This window comes from Nannobrachium achirus (genome assembly GCF_963921795.1).
Source record: "Nannobrachium achirus genome assembly, chromosome: 18".
Lineage (NCBI taxonomy): Eukaryota > Metazoa > Chordata > Actinopteri > Myctophiformes > Myctophidae > Nannobrachium > Nannobrachium achirus.
The window spans coordinates 31,897,694-31,920,664 of NC_137825.1; the positions used below are offsets into that span (position 1 = coordinate 31,897,694).

A 22,971-nucleotide genomic window follows, 5' to 3' on the forward strand; every position below is an offset into this window, starting at 1 on the left:
CTGATATTTTTTTTTCAACAATGGCAAATTGTATGCATGGGTGAGGCAGGGTACCTGAGGTCCTGCGTGGGCGTGCTTGTTTTTTGTTCCTGTAGGGCCGATCCTTGGCCTCAGAGATGAACCTCTGGCAGCCCTGGTATTCTTTCACCACATCCAGAGACTTGATCACAGTGGGAAGGTAGGAGGGACTGATGAGAGGCAGACGGATTGTCTCTAGTACCTAGATAAATAAACAAAAATAACACCCAGTGCGAAGTGAGCGGTGCTTTTATGTGTTAATTTCATTACGTGTCCAGCGAAGGCCAATGAGCCAAGTGTGGTACATAGTACTGTACATACTGTACATACATAGAGACAAAGCCAGATGTACTGTATATCTGATACATAGAACACTAATTGTAATTATTTGCTTGCCCATAAATAAATAAAAAGTAAATAAAACTTTAGGGCAGGTGAAGATTGGTTTCAGGTTGCCCGACTGGGCAAGTGCTCATTTGAGAGGGCACGCAACATGAGATATCTGTCTAAACACCTGAACGTGGCCAGAGGGCTGTCTGTGGAATGTAAAATAAGAGCAGTTTACTTATAATGTGCTGTTTTTAATGTTGCTTCACTTGAAAATATAAAATAATGTTTGAAATCACAGACATATTCAATCGTAGCTATGTAGGTATTTGGCATTTGGATTTGGAGGTAAGTGTTTAATTGAGCAGTAATTAAAATATTGCCCATCATTTTATAATAGACGATTTACTTTTCGGGCAAGTGGGCATGACCTTTGGGCAAGTAGAACATGACCTGTACTTGCCCGATGGGCAAGTGCCTCTGAGCCTTACGTAGGTAGAGGTATAGATGTTGAGTGAAGTGAACCACATTATATAATAATTATCATGCAAATTATTAAGTACCATAAATGTACAGTTTATGCCAAGCATGTATTGAAGAGGCAGAGACTTCAGATCATCTAGGATAGTGGTCCTCAACCTTTTAAGGCCGCGACCCCCAAAATAACCGTATTTTTTTTAACTGGGCCCCCCAACACACACCCTGACGAGCACTAAAAGTTGAGGCATTACATTTTGTATAACATGGTTCTATTGTGAAAATAGCTGAGCTACATCCTCACAACACCTCGCAACGTGAGGCGTTGTGAGCATGTAGATCGTCTATTTTCACAATTTCAGCCTCTAATATTTGACAATTTGACCAATGTGTAATTTGCCATTTTAGATGTATTAAAAAGCCCTTAAATTGTCACTTTAGAGTTTAGACATGTTCAGATACCCTCTGTACACTTAAACGTTGTTTGTTTGTTCACTGTTGAGTGAGAAAACAATGTTTCACATTAAGTTGATCATCTGGGGACCCCACTGGGGATCATCCTGACCCGACCCACTGGTTGAGAACAACTGGTCTAGGACGTGAGGCTAAGAAATCACTGACCTTTTCAAAGTTCTGCCTGCGGGTAGGACACTGGTCTAACCACAACATGGCAGCTTCAAACACCATGTCCTCCTTGGGCACATTCAGTTGGTCACTGGCAAGAATCGCTACCAGTCTTTCCTCAGAGAGGGCAAGAAACTCTTGCTATTGGTAGAAAAACAAATGCAGCAGATTAGCTGATAGATAAGGAATCTGTTCCCATACATAAGCCATACTGAAGTAACCTTTTCAGCTCTGAAGTGCTTATTTACAAGTGTAGATGGTTTGTGTGATGTGACACAAACATGTATCCAATTAGCCTGGATACCAGCCTGCTACGATGCATTCAGTGGATTGTTTTTGTCACTTCGCTTCTCAGTCTGGCAAGCATCCATTTGACTCGTAATTCCGAACGTCACCCGTCATCCAGGCGACGTCCTTGCTCATTGGATGTTGTTCCACCGAATCAGAGTAGGGTTAGGGTAGCTACGACATCAGCCAGCCAATACACACTGGTGTAATTTCGCACCACAGACCAATGAGAAGCCGCAAGTGGTTTCCACTAATTTTCTCTCTTGATGATAAAAGCCTGGCCAGACTGAGAAACGTGACAAGTGACAAAACCAATCCACTGAACGTAGTGTAGCAGGCTGATACCCAGGCTAGTATCCAATCCAATCACTGAGGAATGACCGATGAACATTTGTACACTGGCCTGGGTCAATTACTGGAGAAAGGTTGAGTAATAGTAATAAAACAATGCTATTGAAGAAAAATCTAATAACTTGGGAAACATATGAACCCTGACCTGCTGGTAGATGGCACTGAAGTGTTCCAGAATGTAATCCATGCTGTGTTTCTCCAACATTTTACAGGAGTGGTCCTCAGAAAAGCAATAAATCCCTACACAGTTACTTATATCCATGCGACGCTCCATGAAGTCACAGCAGGCCTTTTGAACAGCTGGGATGTCCAACAAGTTTGATGCTACAAGCAGGGCCTAGAGTAGACCAAATGAACACCATATTCTTATTACAGATGTTATGTTTAACAAAAATGTAATAAAATGAATAAGGTTCATGATGATAAATGCATTACCTGCACATTTGCAGTGGAGATGGACACCTTTGAAGTATAAGCATAGTTCACCATCAAAGCAATCATCTGAGGTTCCATTCCACTGATGGTCACCCTCTCTTGTGTAGACTCCTTCATACCAGATGTAAACATTGCCTGTGCAGGTTGAAAACATGAATGGTTCACTTATAGTGTTCAAATGTATTAATTAGACATAGCATGTTACATTCATGTGAAGCCATGGTAGACTCTAAACATCATTCCATAATCAGCATCAGGTCAACACATGCGTGTATTTACTTCAAAGTAAGAGCAAAAGGAGGCCAGTGCATATCGATGGCAGGGGAACTCCTGTTCCTCACAGCACAGGATCACATCACACAAGGTACTGTTGAGCCGCAGCCTGTTCAGGCCCTCTAACACCTTGCTGGGATGGTGGGGGTCCACAAACACCTCAGTCTCCTGTGAGGATAGAGGTATACTAGTGCGGTCCTCCTGAAGTGGAACGACAACATCCAGGGGGAGATTTATAATCAGACAAATTAAGAACTGTTCTTTGATTGTGAATCATGTTGATCTGTTCATGTGTGTTTTTAAAACTGTCCTTGTGTATCATGTGAAATCATGATATTTCATGTCATTTTCCCTATATTATTATTTTTGTCTGTCTTTTTGTACAGTTTAATGAGTCAACTAATTGGTTTCCTATTGCTAACTTCAAGATAAGATAATTGGTTTTCCAGTAAGCGTGTTGACCCGTCTGGGTAATCCAGAGTGAGTTTCTCCAACATTTTAAATGAAAAGCAGTAAATCCCTACACAGTTATTCATATCGATGCGACGCTCCGTGAAGTCACCGCAGGCCTTTCGAACAGCCATGACGTCCAACATGTTTGATGCTGCTAGCAAGGCCTAGACCAAAAGAAAAATATTTTAATTTATCATTAATGTTGTGTAGAACAAAAAAAATGAATGAGGTTCATGGTGATAATACATTACCTGCACATTTGCAGTGGAGATGGAGACCTCTGAAGTGTAGGCATAGTTCACCATCAAAGTAATCATCTGAGGTTCCACTCCACTGATGGTCACCCTCTCTTGTGTGGACTCCTTCATGCCAGGTGCAAACATTGCCTGTGCAGGTTGAAAACATGAAGTGTTCAGGGTTTAGGCCTTTCTTTTTTTCCTCCTAAATGTTTATCCCACTATTTTGCAACCCATTTTCACCCATTGCCAATTATCTAATGTAGTCCTGGGCGCTACACTCCCTCTGCCAGTGGGGAGCAAGGGACTAACTCATGCTTCCTTCTATGCATGAATGATCCAAGCCACTTCTTTTCACCTGACAGGGGAGAGAATCACTGGCTGGATGTAGCGCGTGGAAGGAACAGTGGAACACGTTATTCCAACCAGTTCCTTTCCCCTCCATCAGGTGGCCAAGGGGAAGCAGTTTTAGGAGACACAGGGAGAACATGCAAACTTCATACAGAAAGGCCCTTTTGCCAACCCCATTTAGGGTATGGGCACTGCTGACGCGGGGGAGAGAACACGCCCCCAGCGGGAATCGAACCCAGGACCTTCTAGCTGTGAGGCGACATCGGCTTTTCATATTTATATTGCGTTCACAATCCACAATTAATTAGAGATCCAAGGCAGAATTTAAATATCATTCCCTTAACAGCAGCAACTGTGTGTTTTTTTTTACCTCAAAGTATGAGCTAAAGGAGGCCAGTACATATCGATGGCAGGGGAACTCCTGTTCCTCACAGCATAGAATCACATCACACAAGGTACTGTTGAGCCGCAGCCTGTTCAGGCCCTCTAACACCTTGCTGGGATGGTCGGGGTCCACAAACATCTCAGTCTCCTGTGAGGATAGAGGTACATTGGAGCCCTCCTCCTCCTGAAGTGCAACGACAACATTCAAAGGGGGATTTTAATCAGACAAACTATTCATCTGTGAATAATGTTGAAGATGCTTCATAAACTCCTTGAAAAGCAGACACACATTCAGTATGCATTACAATTTACAATTTAGGCATTCAGCAGACCCTCTTAATCCAGAGCGATTAAGACACAAGGATACAATAAGCAAGGTAATAAATACATCAATACAACAACAATACATCAAATGCATAGAAATATTAATCTAGAGGAAGAAAAAAATCAAACCTCGGTTCGAAGTGAAGCGGTGAACTTTTATTCTATGTGTTCTAGAGTTATGAACTCTGTGATCTATACATTCTTTATATTCTGAATGAATGAATGATTTTATCTGGAGGGCCGAATTGTCATGTGAAGCTTGACCAATCCTCAAAGTATCCACCAATCATCAGACCGGGACGGTCCGGGACAGATAAAACCTGTTCATTCTGGACTGATATGACCATATATGGACATGGGACACACATTTTGTTTTTGAAAAACCCTATTCATTCTGGACTGATATTCTGGACGTACGGGACAGATAAAACCTGTTCATTCTGGACTGGAATGACCATATATGGACATGAGGTGACATTTTGTTTTTGATAAAACCTGTTCATTCTGGACTGGGATGACCATATATGGACATGAAATACACATTTTGTTTTTGAAAAAACCTGTTCATTCTGGACTGAAATGACCATATATGGGCGTGGGACACACAAAGCCACTCATTGGAAGCGGCTTTCACCGCTTCAAAAAACATAGGTAGACCACGCACCTAATAAGTAAAAAACATAAACACACAGGCATGTATACATGAAGGGTAGGCGAGTGCTACGTTAAGTGCTATGAGCTTAGGTGGAGTCTGAAGAGTTGAGTCTTCAGACCAAGGCGGAAGCTAGGGAGTGAGTCTGTTGTTGTTAAGTGCGACAGGGAGTTTTTATTCCACAGTTTGGGGGCCAGGAGGCGAATTGTCTGTCCTCCTGTGATTGATACCTTAACAGCTGTTTCCTAACAAAAATGCAACATCACACACATGCTCTCCATCTCTCTCTAGCCTCAAGTTGCCAGACCGCCTCATCCACCCCCCCTGCTGGTGGATGAGAATGCAACACCAGGCTACTCTCTGTTAGACAGACGGACACACACACACACTCACATGGTCAGTGACAGTGACCAGTCTCATTCTCTTGCCAACCTGTGGTGATTCACTCTGGCCGGCAGCAGGCAGGATGTTGTCATCCATGGCTGAGGTCAGGTGATGGTGTGGAGTGGGTCACGTCTGCAGAGAGAACACACATCATTACTGTTACATCTGGTTAAACAGTAACTAACATCTAAAATGATCCAGGGCAAAAGGAATCTCCTTGTGAACCTATTTCACATAAAGAGATACTGTGAAGTTGAATTGCAACTACTGTACATAAATGTATACTGTGAAGTTGAATATACTAACCTGTTGCACATAGAACATACTGTGAAGATGTTTACGTTCCAGTCATTTGCCTCCTATGTAAATGTGTATTGTGGGAATGTGTGGCATTAAAGGAGTAGTTCACCGGCACCCCCAAAATGACTTTTTTTCTATTGATTACTCATGCCATGGAGAGTAGAGTTCAATAATATTTTTTGGTTTTTGTCACATTCCTAAGACAAAAATTTGATTAGAGTAAATTTACCCCCATTGATTCCGGATGGGGACCCGTTTCGAAACGGGTCACCATCCGGAACGAATGGGGGTACATTTATTGTTATCACATTTTTGTCTTAGGAATGCGACAAAAAAACTCAAAATATTATTGAACTCTAGTTATGTTAACTCATTGAGTGCCAGCCTATCACCACTAGAGGGCGCCCAGTGACCAGAGAATAATAGAGATATGCTGGTAATGCATGCCCAAGCCCTGGAGCCCAAGCCCAAGCCCTACTTGCCTGAACACTTTCCTTTGTGCATGTACAGGAAGAGGATGAAGTTAGCTTGAAGTTAGCTATTGGCTACCAAGCATTTTAGAAGCCTTATTTTCGTCAACTTAGCCATGATTAAACCTTGCACACCTCATGCATGGGAAAAAAACAGAGAAGAATGAGCTCTAAAAAATCCAATGCAATCCTGGATTGCATTGGAGTGGATTTGTGCAGTTTGTTCACAGCTTTCAAACAAAAAAATCCGATTGGAAATCCGTTCAGGCATTCTTGAGATAATCGCCATTATGTTTTACATGTAATGTAAACAAAAATGGCTGCCCTGTATGTTAGATGGGGTTGTATGGGGGTGGAACATGCAAAATCGCGATTGAAATCATGTTCACCAGATTTGATGGGGTTTTTTTTTTTTTTAAAAGCCGAACTTGTTCGGGATCGGCACTCTACGATACGCTAATAAAGCCGAACTAGTTTGGGATTGGCACTCAATGAGTTAATAGGTTTTTAATGTAATGAGTCCCGGGACCCAAGAAGTGTCTTTCGGATGCATCCCAGGGATATTTTATGGGTCCCACAAAAATTCAACACGTCATGTCATTTTTGACAAAGTGCATTGAATTGGTTATTATGGTTATGTTCACCGGTAATATCGGATGTTGACCACTTGGGGGCGCAGATAGAAGCTTTTACCGAGTCTTCATAATCAACAGCCACCTGTTATATTACATCGATGCAGACCGCGGCAAGGGGCGGAGTGAACGCGGCAAGGGGCGGAGTGAACGCTACCGTAATTACACTACTTAATGCGCAGTGAATTTTGGATCGGGGCTTCGGCTCATTGAACGCGGCGGGGCGGAGTGAACGCTACCGTAATTACACTACTTAATGCGCAGTGAATTTTGGATAAGCTTATTTCCACTGGAAACCATTAAAGTATCTCATATAAGGCCACAGCTCGGCCCCAGAGCCACCTGCAGGGACGGGGCCGGCTCCCAGGGGGTCCCCGAGGTGTCCCCCACGCTCGGGGACCCCCGCGGACCCCCTCGCAGCCCGAAAAAACCCGGCCGAAACGGCCAAACCCAGCCCGTCCACCGCATAGCGGATACCCAAGCTCGAAAACGCTAAAGGCGCCTGCTCAACCGCCGTTTGGGTCTCGGCCTCGAGCCTGGTACCCACGGGACCGGCTCGCCACCCCGCACGCGATGACACCACCGGGGACCCCCGCGGACCCCCAGGGCCGGCCCCAGGCCCCGAAAAACGGGCCTGTGGACCACTCTGGCCGGCGCCGCTCCACCACCGGGGGTCCCCGGTGGGCCTCCGAGCGCCGCCGCCCGGGGACCACCTCCAGGGACCCCCCGGGGCCACCAGGCTCTCCGTTGGGCCTGAACGTAATGAAGCTAGCGTTTGTTTAACATGAGTGGTCTGCCATGCAAGTGGAATCAACTAATCAAGTATCCCAAGCCAGCTCAGGAGGGGGCGGGGTGAACGCTGTCGCTCAACCGCCGCGCAGCTCAGGAGGGGGCGGGGTGAACGCGGCGGGGCGGAGTGAACGCTGTCGCTCAACCGCCGCGTTCACCCCGCCCCTTGCCGCGTTCACTCCGCCCCTTGCCGCGTTCACTCCGCCCCTTGCTGCGGTCTGCAATCAGGGCTGACTCATAATATATGGATCTTCTCAGTGAGATGTATCCTGTTTGTACTGTTATTGCTTCTATGGAATGGGGGAAATGCTATCTGCCGTGCTTGTGTTTGCTCTGCTGTACAGAGAACCAGTGGACTGGGTCAAAAACAGTAGATTGGGATTGCTTGTAGATCGGCTACTTTTGTTTTGAACGGTTGATCATAGAGGGACGTGCCGCCCCTCTATGGATGCGGGAGGGCAAGGCACAGGCGGCCGTGGTGGTCCGCGGCCCCGGCGGACCACCACAGGGACGGCGCCGCCACGAAAACGCTATAATCAATCAAACAGTTAGGCAGCCTAGGCTACATACATACTGTCTCAGATAGCATACATGCTAGGCTAGCTTGCTTCCTCCGTGTTGTAGTTGAGCCAATAAAGGTTATTTGACCATGTTCACCACGACGTTAATCGTCGCTATTGTTGTAAAGACGCAATGAAGACCTGTGTGGCTTCAACACGTTGTCCAATGTCCACCACATCTATAAACTATAGCGCGTGTATCCAGTTGTTATTGAATGAAGAGGACAGGGGGAGAGGAGGCGGGGTCGCTGTCTGAGCAGTGAGCAGACTCACTCAGCATAATAAATACAATATCATGAATTTAATGCTGTCGGAAAATACACGTGACGCCGTCAGCAAACGTTTACATTTGTAAGTTATATTTGAATTGGATACTTTTTAAGTTTCTTTTTTTATTCCAAGTTATTTTCGGAGACCGCTCGCTGTCAATGCGCATGTCGCTGCACTGTAGCGCCGTGTCTTGCCATACACGTTCTGTGGGGGAACCCTTTTTGGTGCATCACCTAACACGCTGTGCCACTATGGTCAGAGAGCGGCCCGGTGCTACGCTAAAACTCAGGCACCCATTGAATTCTGTGACCATGTACGGGCACACAAAATGGCGTTCAAAACACAGTGTCGTTAGTTCTTTCTACGTGGATTTCATTTGTGTTAACGTAGCGTAAAGTAGCATGCCTTCACCCATGAACAATGGTGGCGTCTGTGGACTTTTTAAAATATTTTTTTTTTCGCGACGTGGTAAATTATTTTAACGTGGACTCCAATGGAGGCGATGCGTCCGTGGGACCCCAGAACAATGACGTGAATGCGTCTCTAGGCAACGTGAATGCGTCAGAGACGCGTGACGCGCACGTAATGACGCCCATGCCCGTGACTAATCAATAGAAGAAAAGTCATTTTGGGGGTGAACTATTCCTTTAACTCATTTAGACCTGAATCTAAATCCTGTCTTAAGTTTTCTGAAAAACAAATATTCATTAAAAGATTTCTAAAAAATTAAAAAAAGATATCTAGTGTTGTATATATATATATATATATATATATATATATTACTTTACTGTTAGTCAGATTTGTTTTGTTTGGCCACAAATGCTAAGAATATTATATTCTATGTTGTTTAGAAAGACCCTGGGTTTGATACCTAGTATCCTTCTATTTATGTGACAATTGTATCATAATGGTTTGTCAACTATGGATCATCATGCCATTTATTTTATGCTGCTCTGGATAAGAGAGTGTTTGACTAAATTGTAATTGTAATGCACAAGGTGACCACAGAAGAGCAGCAGAGAGCTTCTTATAATAAGCAGTGTGAGAGCCATGATGAGGTTCAATTGAGGTCCCTTTTTTAACACATATAACATTGAATGGGAATGATAGAACACTAGACATAATTTAGGCTACCGGTATCTCTTGTATATAGGACACAGTAGACTACTATGCAGAAGATATCATTAAAAAAACTTCTCCTTTAAGGCCTTCGGTAGGGCATATGGCTTCTCTACAGAATACAGAAGCCCTCTTTCGAACGTTCATCAACAAACACGCACTCAACACGCATGCAAATGATAACATAACGAAACATGCACAACAAACTGTAAAACATACCTCCTCGTTGTCTGCATACAATTCTAAATGGAATGAGTCCAACCAAGTGGCCACAACGGACAGCCGCACACAAACAGCAATGGCTTTAGTCTGTCAACGAATACTAATTAATAAACGATGTAATATTCACGTTTAGTCTTTTAGACGTTTTAAACTGAGAACAACAAACTAAACTTCCAACCGCCTCTCCTCTTCGAAGTAAGTGTAACCACAAAATGTGTCCTTCTACAACACATTGCATGCGCAGTTCCGGGCACAAACGTAAATACTCGTTACGTAAAAAATATTGGTGTCCACTTTGTTAGTATTAAGTTTCTTATATGATTTATTTAATTAGTTTCGTTTTGTTAGCACCATAGGGGGGACGAGAATGTATTTAGTTTGTGTCCGGAACTACTTGTAGTGTGTTGTGTGTTGTTAGGAGGACACAGTTAGTGGTAACCCTCTCTGAACTGCAGGAGCGGGCGGAAGTTCTGTCTGTTTACTTTAACTGTTTACTTTATAACTCTATGGTTTAAACGTCTAAACAAAGTTAATATTTCATTGTATTAACGGACTCATTTCATTGCTGTTTGTTGGCGTGCGGCTGTTTGTTGCGGCCACTCGGTGGACTAATTCCCATTACATTTGTGTATGCATGCAGACCTTCTTATTATAACTCTATGATGCAGACAACGAGGTATGTTTATTTGACGAGGTGTTTACTTTTGTTTATTACTTTTGCGTTAGTTGTACAATAATATACACGTTGGCGTAATGTATATGCATGTTGTAATGCTTGTTTGTTGGACGTTGGATTGCTAATGGCTGCAGTGCTAATATAAGAATGGAGTAAGAGACTAAAGTGTGGAGGGAGTGGTGTGATGTGAAAGGAATGAACGGTCAACGGTGGGTGTGTTTGATATTAGATCCAAGACCAAGACTCAACCTCCTCTGCTTGAATAAATTTGCCCTTTCATGCATTATTTGATCACCAGGTTAGGTGAAAGCTGGATCATGTTCACCCCATAAATTCCATTTGTACCCTCTCAGTAGAGATTTTACCATCAAACCAGATGTAACAGTAATGATGTGTGTGTTCTCTCCTCACCTCACCTCAGCCATGGATGACAACATCCTACCTGCTGCCGGCCAGAGTGAATCACCACAGGCTGCCAAGAGAATGAGACTGGACACTGACCAAGTGAGTCTGTGGACACTTGCTCTCTCTCTCTGTGTGTGTGTGTGTGTGTGTGTGTGTGTGTGTGTGTGTGTGTGTGTGTGTGTGTGTGTGTGTGTGTGTGTGTGTGTGTGTGTGTGTGTGTGTACGCCAGCTGTTGGTAATATACTTGGATACAGTATATATATTTTTTACCATTGTGTTACCAGTAAAAAGGGTTTAGGAAATTCTTACTTACTACTGTGACCTGACAAAAGGCAATACCTCTTTTGGCAAAGGAGGCAAAAACAAATCTATAATCAGGTTTAATTCAATAAAACAACACATTGACTGGGTTTAGGGCAGATTGGTGAGGGTAAGGGGAAGATGGAGAGGGGGATGGATGAGAAAACTCACTCTAGATGACCCAGTCATGTCAGTGCACTAAGTGGAAGACCAAGGTAGCAATAGGAAACCTATGTCTTGAGTCATTAAACTGTAATTGAGGGACTAATATACTAGCCTGCCATTAGCCAGACTGATATTGTGCGTTCACTCACACATTCTTCCACAGTAAATCAAAAAATGACCGGGCCAGCCCAGTCAGCGACCGCGTTTCAACTGAACCGTGAATTACAGTCACTGATTGGCCCGGTCATTTTCTGATTTCTCATACTCCCTATGGGCCGAGGTCCAGACTGATACGGAACACCTGAGTAAATCCACGTTATCGGTCTTGCTAATGCCAGGATACTAATATACATGGCAAAATATGAAATTTCACATGGTAAACAAGGACAGTTTAAAAGACACGTTAACATTTCAACATTATTCACAGGTGAATAATATTTTTGTCTGTTTGTTTGTATTCTCCCTCTGGATGTTGTCATTCCACTTCAGGAGGACAGCACCATTGTACCTCTATCCTCACGGGAGACTGAGGTGTTTGTGGACCCTCACCATCCCAGCAAGGTGTTAGAGGGCCTGAACAGGCTGCGGCTCAACAGTACCTTGTGTGATGTGATTTTGTGCTGTGAGGAACAGGAGTTCCCCTGCCATCGATATGTACTGGCCTCCTTTAGCTCATACTTTGAGGTAAAAACACACATTTATTGACCTGCTGCTGTTAAGGGATTAACATTTCAATTCAGCCTTCGCTTTCACATGAACCGATCACAATGCTATATCCAATGAATGAATGAATTAATCAATTAACAATGTACTGTAAATAAGAAAGGCCTAAACCATGGACACTCCAAGCAAACCGTTCTCGTTTTCAACTCAGGCCATGTTTACATCTGGCATGAGGGAGTGCACACAGGAAAAGGTGGCCATCAGTGGAATGGAACCTCACATTATTGGTTTGATGGTGAACTATGCATATACTTCAGAGATGTCCATCTCCACTGCAAATGTGCAGGTACTGATTTATCATCACAAAATGTCATCATTATATTCCATTTTTCTTCTACATAACATCAGGTGACAAATAATATATTTTGTTCATATGGTCTAGGCCCTGATAGCAGCGTCAGACCTGTGGGACGTCACAGCTCTTCATAAGGCCTGCTGTAGATACATGAAGAGTCACATAGATATGAATAACTGTGTAGCGATTTACTGCTTTTCTGAGGACCACTCATGTGAGATGTTGAAGAAACACAGCTTGGATTACATTCTGGAACACTTCAGTGTCATCTACAAGCAGGTCAGTCACTACGTTTTTGAGAGTCAAAAAGAGTTTGGAACAAATTCTTTCTTTCTTAGTGTGTCACTGTGTTTTTCGATTGGGCCTTTCAGCTTTCAGGAAGAACCCCAAAATACACAAGGAGGACATATTTGCATATTATAACCACACCCGTGGGTCTATTAGAGTAATGTTTACTCCACATACAAAACAGAAAAAGTACAAAACTATCTATACTAACTTTAAAGCCATATTACGTTACTCACAGATACAGTACATAGTTACTTTATTTGTCCTCAGAGGAAAAGTGGTTACTTCATTATGATGTACATGATGTAGGGACAATGTACATGAGAAATCTATCAGCTTATATCTACTGTATTGTTGTTTGTTTTTGTTTTACCAATAGAAAGCGTTCCTTTCCCTCTCTGTGGAAAGACTGGCAGAGATTCTTGCCAGTGACCATTTGAATGTACCCAAGGAGGACATGGTGTTTGAGGCTGCCATGTTGTGGTTAGGCAAGCGTCCTACCCGCACCCGCAGGCAAAGCTTTGAAAAGGTCAGTTCTTTCTTAGTCTCTGCTTGCCAGACAATCGGAGGTCTCTGCCTATCAATATACATGCTGGCAGTGGCAACCGTAAGGTTCCCGTTAAGATTCCGGGCTCCTCCAGAGACCAGAGTTGCACTGCACGCGAGCGAGCGACGCCATGTCCTGCGAAATACTGTCTGCATATGGAGCGTCGGCCAATTGCGTTGCGACGTAGCCTGAACCAATAAAATAAATAAATAATTTAAAAAAAAAAAGGTGTTTGGGGGTGGGACATGGTCATTTACCTCTATAGATATCGCTGCGAAACCTCGCTAAAATAGAGACTCTGCGGTAGATCAGGACGTCCTCATTGAAACAAATGTATTTTAATGAGATTTCATCGCTCGCGTCGCATCGCGTGCAGTGCGGATAAGCTGTTAGTGTCAAAGTGTGCTTGAGAAAGACACTGAACCCCTAATTGTTCCCAATGAGCAGCTTGGTGCCTTGCATGATTTTGTCTGCCATTGGTGTATGAATATGTGTCTGTGAATGGTTGAATCGTGAATGTAATGCACAATCTATGTAAAGTGCCTTGGATAAAGGCGTTATATACAGTAAATGCACCAAGGCATCATGATGATTATTATTATTCTATACTGTTGTTTACCTAATATCCAGTTGATCTAGTAAATAATTAGTGTTCTATGTGTTCTTTAAGGTACTAGAACAAATCCGTCTGCCTCTCATCAGTCCCTCCTACCTCGACACTGTGATTAAGTCTCTGGATGTGGTGAAAGATCACCAGGGCTGCCAGAGGTTCATCTCTGAGGCCAAGGAGAGGCCCTACTCTAACATGGCACGCCCACGCAGGACCTCAGGTACCCTGCCTGCCTGACACATGCAATGCATGCATGTGGTTCACACTGACGATGGTGCAAAAAACTACTTCAATTACATACAGAGACAAATTCCTCAGATTTCTAAACAAATTGGTCTGCTTTTCAGCCTTCAGAATTACAATTCAGCCTTTTTTACATTACAATTGGTCATTTATTGCACTTTTATAGATGCAAAATGCATACCAATTTTCCCCTGGATTCATTCAGTGACTGATAATATGGTCTATCATAACATTTCAGTAATGTAGTGACTCTACTGTAACTAGCAGGGCTCATGTACATGCCTGGTGCTGCCTCAATGTTCTATTTCTCTGTATAAACCGCTTAAGCTTTTTATACTTCATTGTACGACTAATACCGGTAGATGTTTCTGTTTTCCAATTCTATGAAAGGTGCTATACAAATAAAGTTATTATTATTATTATTAATTGCGCTACGTAGTTTGAAAACCTCCATGTCTGTCCATCTCAGACCTGCCAACCCGTACGCATTTTGCGTACTAAGCACGCATTTTAAGGCTCTGTACGCAGGTACGATATTTCCCCTCATTGCTACGCAATTTCGGGGAATGGGCGCGGCCCGCGGCGTGGTATAACAACACATTCTGCAGCAGCAAACGAGGCAAAGATTTTTGCAACCTGCCGTGTAGTTCCTCCCAGGCACCACTTGAAAGGTGTGTGAATGGGGCGCATGGCGCTGGGGAGCACTAGAACAGAAGATATGCTCGTTTTTTTCGGCAGAAGAAGAATTGAACCGGATGCCATGCGTGTGTTTTGGTTTTCAGCGCGGTGCAGCATGTACACTTACGCTACAGTACTCATCATAGAGTTATAATAAGAAGCTACTCATCTCATCTCATAGCTATCGCCGCCCGGTTTGTACAACGGCGATATTAATACGATTAATTTATAAAGAAGATAAACGGAGAATGGCCGTGTTGTGCCATTCATCGGTGTCGCCCCTACAATGCTGCCGTGCAACGAGTAGTCTGACTAACAGGTAATATATTAAGATAACACTCAGCTAAGGTGAATTCACATGTCAGCAGCCACGATGGTGAGAATGAAATGGTTGTTATGGTGTTGTCGCTCCTCTCCGCGACGCGGTTAGGGTTTTAATCAAGTGAATCAATAATATTATACTATTAAACTGCGGTCGCCCCCGCGACAGCTTGTTGTGTATGAAGCCTGTGTTATACTTCGTCATACGACGGTGTTGCACGTGAGCGAAGTCGGGAAATGTCAAAACTTGTGACCAGGTACAATGAACTGTAGCATACATTGACCATGATTAGGCTTTAGAGTAAAGATCCAAACGAATGAAAATAAAATACTGGGCTCCCTGTTCCACTATCTCTAAATGAGTATGAATGGAGGAATTTAATAGGGGGACTATGTGTATTGTCAAAAACATTAAAGGTGAACAAGTTATTTATCACCTGTGAATATATGAAGACATTAATGGTTTGTTAACAATGAGTAGCCTGTATCCTCTATGAATGAATATACAGACTAGACGGTATTTGATCTATACACAATGTAGGCCTATATATCAATTAATGAATGCACTAGAAACCTACATGAGTTGAATACTTTCAACTTCATGCAAATCATGCACAGAAAGGTGGTTTTATTTAGGCTGCTCAATTAACAATGTTTAACAAAAACACAGGTAAATATTTAAAGGTAAATAGCCTACCTGACAATGTAAAGCTATTTTGCTATTTGAATAACATGATTATGTTGATGTATGTTCATTCATTAAGTCACTGGTGAGACTGTTTTGCTAGTCTATTGGGCTAATTGTTAACTAACTCTGAGCAAGTGCAGTTAGTATATTTTATTAAAGATTTGTCAACAATATTGCCAAAGCAACATTACTGTATTGCCTGGTAATACTAGCCTACCTTTTCTCCAGACCAAATGGCATTTTTATTTAAAAGGTTGTTCTAACATCTTGCCTCCTCCTATTAGTGTAAGTCAAGACATGCAATGTGCTACATTTCTGGTGTGAAATTTTGTTAACATAACTGTAAAGGTCCCACCCAAAAAGGTGCATGGAACCCCCCAAAATATACGCTGTTTTGTGCGGGAAAACAACAAAAATTCGGCGCCGCGCCCGCTGCGCGGGCGCTGCGGGCGCCGCGCGGGCACTTCGTGCCCGCGCATGAGTACTCAAAAAAATTTCCCAGGGTTGGCAGGTCTGCATCTGTCACTCTTCTGACATCACAATGACACCCTCATCCCAGCACAGCAGAAAGATATAGCTGACCTGTTCTGACATCACCTCATCCCAGCTCAGCAGAAGGATATACAGTAGCTGACCTGTTCTGACATCACAATGATGTTGCAAATGAATTCGGTCCTTATCCCTTGTATGCCCATATATGGAGATCCCTGATGTCATCGATATCATCCCAGCTCAGCAGAAAGATATAGCCGACCTGTTCTGACACCACAGTAATGTTGCAAATTAATTCCGTCCTTGTCCCTTGTATTCCCATATTTGGAGAGCCCTGATGTCATCAATATTAAGCCCTTATCTGGGAATGCCCATATATAGACATATTATGTCAGTCTCATGTGGTATATGACATCAAACAAATATGATGTCAGAGGTCAGTCATCATTTTGGCCAACTTAAACAACCAACCAGGTCTGTGCAATCTTTAGGTCAATGTTCCCGTTAATAGTCTTAAAAATCAAACCTCGGTTCGAAGTGAAGCGGTGAATCTTAGTATAGAATTGTCTGGAGAGCCGGTATGACAGCCGGTATAATAGGTTTTAAAACTAGACCAGGTCAACCTGGTTGTGCCAGACCCCCTGTCTGTCATCATCATTTATGACATCATGCCTTTTGTAGGCATGTCATCATCATGTCATCATCATATATACCCTTTATATAGAAAACCCGGACAGACATTTGCTTATGTAGGCCTACCCATTTCATGGGTCTGGCAAAAATATATAAAAAGTCCTGCTTGCTGGTCTCTTAGTTGTTTGTCAACTGCATCCCTCTATAATTATTTCAGTTTCTGTTATCTTTGTGGCCTACTAAATTTTTCAACTTCTGCTAGATTTTCAATGTATTTACTCTTGTCTGCCTTAATGCTCCTTTTTACCATTCTGTTAGCATCTGTATATTCTTATTGTGCCTTTGCTTTTGCTCTTATGCGGCTATTTGTCATTGCTGCAATAGGTGAGACCTATTGCATGTACAAGACAGATAAAACCTGAAGGCCAAATTATCATGTGAAGCTTGACCAATCCTCAAAGTATCCATTCATCTGACCGGGAGGGACACCGCACACATATTCTGGACGTACAGGACAGATAAAGCCTATTCATTCTGAACTGAAATGACCATATATGGACATGGGACACACATTTTGCTTTTTGAAAAAGCCTATTCATTCTGGACTGATATTTTGCACGTACGGGACAGGAAAAACCTGTTCATTCTGGCCTGGAGTGACCATATATGGACATGAGGTGACATACATTGTGTTTTTGAAAAACCCTGTTCATTCTGGACTGAGATCACCATATATGGTAATTAAACGGACATTCTGTTTTTGAAAAAGCCTGTTCATTCTGGACTAAAATGACCATATATGGGCGTGATACACACAAAGCCACTCATTGGAAGCGGTTTTCACCGCTTCAAAAAGAAGCGGCCGGCCGCACACACTGTAGCCAAAGTGCCAATATTTATTTTAGGACACAGAATCTCATGCCAAAGCGACAGTGCTCGCCCAGCAATCTGCTGTCAGCCAGGTGGATGCGTGCACGCGCCCATGTGCGCAACCTCGTGGTCACTTCTCTTACTGGTATTAATTGCGACCGTAGGTCGCATTTACTACCAAAACCTCCACCGGCTGTCTGTCTGTGAGTGAGTGAGTGAGTCAGTGAGTCCGTCACACTTTTGCCCTGCTCATATCTCCACAACCGTTGCCCCCATCCATGCCAAATTTTGCACACACACTCCTTGACTGCCAAACTACAACCTCCAAGGACCCCCGGAGCCCCAGGGACCCCCAGGTCCCTGGGGGACCCCCAGATGTAAAAAATGACCAAATGTGCTCACACGTCACACTTTTTCCCTGCTTATATCTCCGCACCCGTTGACCCGATCCATGCCAGATTTTACACACACACTCCTTGCCTGCCAAACTACAACCTCCAAGGACCCCCGGAGCCCCAGGGACCCCCAGGTCCCTGGGGGACCCCCAGATGTAAAAAATGACCAAATGTGCAAAAATGACCAAATGACCACCCCAACGGGGCTGCTCGCGGGGAATTCCCGGGGACCACCGACTCCTGGTGCTCCAGAACGGATGCAAAAGTGGTGGCGCCCCCAGTGGAGGACCCCCTGCCACTGCAGCGCACATAAAATGCCGTAACTCGGGCTAGGAGCGTCCGGGAGAGCCGGGGCCAGTACCTATTCGTCCGCCAAGGCAACGCGGAGACCCCACCCCTCATTTCTCACATGGCCCTATTCTAGCGCCACCTTCAGGCCGATTTTTAAAACACATTTTTGGACACTGCTCCTACAGTTTTTGCCCTAAAATCACGAATATCACTACACAGCATGTCTACACTCATGTCATCAACATGGATCAGGAAGATTTTGGAAAAACAAATTGTTTCCCTATTTGTGGAGATAAGCCACCTACGGTCGCTTATCTCCCGATTAGGGAGTCTTACTGGTATTTATTATTATTGGTGTGGTTGCAAAGTTTATCCAATGAGGAAGCGGCATTCTCTGTGACGTCACCTTTATGCTGCTTAAAGGTTACTCTATAACGTAACAACGTAACAAAACAATTTCCAGAATGATATCTTTCTAGTTATTATTAGTGAAAATAGCAGATCTGTAAGCTCACAATGCATCGCATGGTGACATGTTGTGAGTTTGTAGATCTGCTACTTTTGTTTGCTATGTATAATTTCTTTATTGTATCTTTGGGGTTAAAAGCATGCCTTTGAGTCCCTTTCCTATAAATACATTTGCTCTGTTTCATCTGATCCTTCTCCTCCACTTGTTGAAGTGATAGCGGTGGTGAGAAAAAAGGGTGGATTTGCTGACAAAGTGGAGAGCTTTGGTCCACTGACCAATCGATGGAGGACTCTGGGATATCTGCCCTTTAAAGTAGACCAGCATGTTGTGGTTGGGTCAGGTGAGGAACACCATCAGTCAATCAACTACATCAACATAATGTTGAGTGCAAAGATGACAATAACAATGTAGCCTAGTCATTCAAAGAAATTAGTCTACCGGTTAAACCTAACAGCTGTCTAAACACCGTGCTATATCTAAATAACACATACACGCTCTTCGTTTTTTATGGTGGAAGCTGGCTTTATAGCCACAGTAAACATAGTAAGACGTAGTGTGGCACAGATGCCAAATCACCACAGATGGTGTGCAGACTGTGCACATTATAATCGACACTCTTCATATAGAACAATGTGATTGTTCGAGGGATACTGGGATTTGGAACAGTGATATTTGACTGTACTGACAGCTCACAGGCAGAGTTGTCTACCTACCTCACCCATCGTACTTCAGCCAGTGGTGATGTTGGTATACTACTGTATAGCCCAAATCTTACTATTTTTGTGAAAATCTGTGAACTTTTTCGCAAACATAGAAGATGAAGAATATAGAAACTATAAGAAGACATTTGAAGTTTTGTACATATTAAAAAAATTGTTTATTTTTAGAGTCAAGGCATCACTAATTTTTATTCTGTCCTTCTCCCACCAGGCTCTTTTCTGTATGTGGCCGGAATAAATGGTGGTTCAAGCATGAAGGAGATGTGGCGCTTTGACGTTCACGATAACTCATGGCGGAAGTTGGCTCCTTTGAACTTTGCACACAATAGCTTAAGTAAGACGATCAAGCCATTACATTCAATTTAACCACATTATCCCTTGCATCCATATTTGGCTATATGACTGGAATTGGAAAATGAAGTAACCACCAAGTAATAATAACAATAATTAATTGTAATACTAATTAAAGAAATATCTAATAATTACATACAAGTACATACAAGTGTTGTTGCCCTGGTAATCTCTCAACTGAATCTGTCAGCAACTCCCATTACAACGCGTAGAGTTGTTGTTATTAGTAATGAAAACAAAGGAGCACCACCAGAAGAGGAGGGCCAACATTTCTTTTTACTGCTGGCTTCCCAGATTGTTGCCATGGTTATCTTAGGAGGGGCTCCATAGAGCACATGGTCAGGGTCATCAGTTCTAATCTGTTTTATTTTATTTTTGTTCCTGCACAACTCCACATAGACCTGGCGGTGCTGGATGGAAATATGTTTGCAGTAGGTGGCCGAGAGGAGGGAAAGAGTACAAACCCAATGGCACGCTATGACTCAACCACCGACACCTGGCAGCTCATGGAGACATGGGAGCTCTTGGCACCTTGTCGCTGTGAAAGAAATGCCCCTATTATGATCGCTCTAGATGGATGGCTCTATTTTATTGGTATGGATCAGGTTTATACACCTGCAGGTTCAGTCTGCTGGGTTTCATGAGGTTGTTTGTCTATGTAATGTACGTAAAGCATAATGTTTAACTGAAAATGTCTGTTTGTGTGTGTCCTCCTGGGCCCTAGGTGGCAGTGATCCAGATCATAAGAAGTTAAACAAGGTCCAGGTGGCCAAGTACAACCCTGAAACAACTGTCTGGAGAAAGGTCGCTTGTATGAAGACTCCGCGTGATGACTCAGCTGCTTGTGTTCTGAATGGAAAGATCTATGTTATAGGTATCATACCTGTTCTTAAAAACACTTACTCATCTGGCCTACATCTTGGCACAAAGCTTGCAAAGTTTGTTGTACGCCCAGGGTCACATTGGCCAAGCTTTGCATGACGCTTAATGAAATAAATAGCACCACTCACTTCACACTAGATGTGATTTGTATTACTTTACGTACAGTATTCTTAATAACCTATAATACAACATAATTTGAATGCTACAACATCATTTGAATGCATGTTTTGTTTGAATCTAAATTTGCTAAGTAACTTGTAAACTCAAACAAGTGGAGTTAAAAGTAAAATATTTGCTTCTGAGATGTAGTAGAGTAGAGTAAAGAATAAAAAAGTGAATTAAGCATGGGATTTTAGTAAATGTATTTATGTTCCACTGCTGAGCTTAGTTCCATTATAGACTGACTTCAACTTCACTGTAGTTTGTGCACATAGACAATAGGGCCCAGTAACAGCCAATATACTGTTAATTCTTCTATAGGTGGTTGGCAACACAAGAAACCCAGGTCAGGTGGTATTACTACATCAAGGATGATGATGACGATGGAGTGTTTCAACCCCAGGACCAACCGGTGGACCATGTGTGCCCCCACGCGCAATTGGCCCCACGAGCCTAGTGTGGCTGTGATGGATGGAAATATCTACGTTCTAATAAAGCTGGTGGGCTGGGGCAGGTAAGACACTTCTGTTAAGACAGTACTGTTCTCCATGTCCTCCTGTGAAAAGGTAGATTCTTGTCCACACCAGACATTTCTCTCATGGCCATCGGTCTCTCTTCATGTAGAACTGCGGGTACCCTAGAATTACCTACGGGCATCGAGCGCTACTGTGAAGAGACGGACACGTGGGACTCTGTGGGGAAGATCCCTGATCGTCCTGCTGGTCTCAAGTGTTTCTCTCTCAGACTGAGGAATGATTATGTACGAAGTACGGAGATGGTCGAAGATGATAATGATTCTAATGTATACGTTGAATATGACAACTTTGAACATGGTTCTGATTCTTCAAATGAAGAAGATGATGAATAAGATATAATGAAAACATATGATGTAAATGAAGATGATGATTATGCAGATTACGGTAATCATTTATCAATTGGCCTAATAGATTTCTTGTAGAATGTGGGATGTTGTTGTGCAACCATCTTTAATAGGCATGTGTGCTCTCGATAAGAGATAAATGAGCCCTGCCTTCGCTCATTGGACTTCTAGATGTACACTTAAGAATCATGGCAGGTTAATCTTTCTCTGTCAATAGTGTGTTTTGCTCATTGTATGCTCTGCTGATTGACTGTACACCATATACTGTATATGATCCGCATACCTAGTATGTTGGCTGGCTCACACTATGGTGTACACTCTCACCCACTCAGTCCCAGGGCTATAACCAGGTTTTGTTAAATTTGTTCATCGCCTGACATTTTGTCATGGTTATCTTTGTTGTATTGTTGTTTCGTGCCCTACTTGCTGCTATTACACAAATTCCCAATGGGGATCAATAAACACATATAAATGCTTTTCTTTGGATTCCCTTATAGGTAGCGTAAGTGATACTATTTTATGTCATCCCTGCCTCTCCATCTATTTAATAAACAGAATATACATTTTCAGTTTGGTTGCCAATTTTGGCCAATCAGGAGAGAGTCTCAGCTTCAGGTTTGCCTGTTCATTTCTTTCTGTCATGACTTCCAATTGTACTAACCGACCTGTAGTTCGCTTAACTGAGTGGATCAAATTGGTGACACATTTTCTGTTTACTAGTGAGCTGGAGAGAGGGAGCACTACTGAACAAACTAGCAAATATGGAGCTATATAATTGCACCGTCACAATCATGGAATGTGTGGAACAATGTAACTCAAAGGCCCACGTTATTAGATGATTATGTTATGACCTTTGTGGATTTCTTTTTAAGAAAAATATAATTTGAAGGGGGAAAAAGGTAAGTTTAGATTTTTAAAAAAGTGCATCTAAATGTTAAGTCATGAATAGAAT

The 22,971-nt window shown here is 42.9% G+C and overlaps 1 protein-coding gene across 1 annotated transcript; it reads left to right on the forward strand.

Annotated features, from left to right (window-relative positions):
- Nucleotides 1-10,478: 10,478 nt before the first annotated feature.
- LOC308303031 (kelch-like protein 38) lies at nucleotides 10,479-22,363 on the forward strand. Its single transcript, XM_080747350.1, has 13 exons — nucleotides 10,479-10,615; nucleotides 11,037-11,119; nucleotides 11,975-12,169; nucleotides 12,360-12,494; nucleotides 12,591-12,782; nucleotides 13,171-13,320; nucleotides 14,009-14,168; nucleotides 19,240-19,368; nucleotides 19,959-20,081; nucleotides 20,498-20,692; nucleotides 20,823-20,972; nucleotides 21,461-21,653; nucleotides 21,764-22,363. Exons 2-13 carry the CDS (start codon nucleotides 11,039-11,041, stop codon nucleotides 22,005-22,007), a joined length of 1,947 nt encoding a protein of 648 aa, XP_080603476.1. The 5' UTR covers nucleotides 10,479-10,615; nucleotides 11,037-11,038; the 3' UTR covers nucleotides 22,008-22,363.
- The last annotated feature ends 608 nt before the right edge of the window (nucleotides 22,364-22,971 follow it).

Bases quoted from the DNA above. Each gene is read 5' to 3' on its own strand.
- LOC308303031 (XM_080747350.1), top strand. From the start codon at position 11,039: ATGGATGACAACATCCTACCTGCTGCCGGCCAGAGTGAATCACCACAG. The intron at 12,170-12,359 runs GTAAAAACACAC...TTTTCAACTCAG, and splicing joins CCTTTAGCTCATACTTTGAG to GCCATGTTTACATCTGGCAT. The intron at 13,321-14,008 runs GTCAGTTCTTTC...GTGTTCTTTAAG, and splicing joins GCAGGCAAAGCTTTGAAAAG to GTACTAGAACAAATCCGTCT.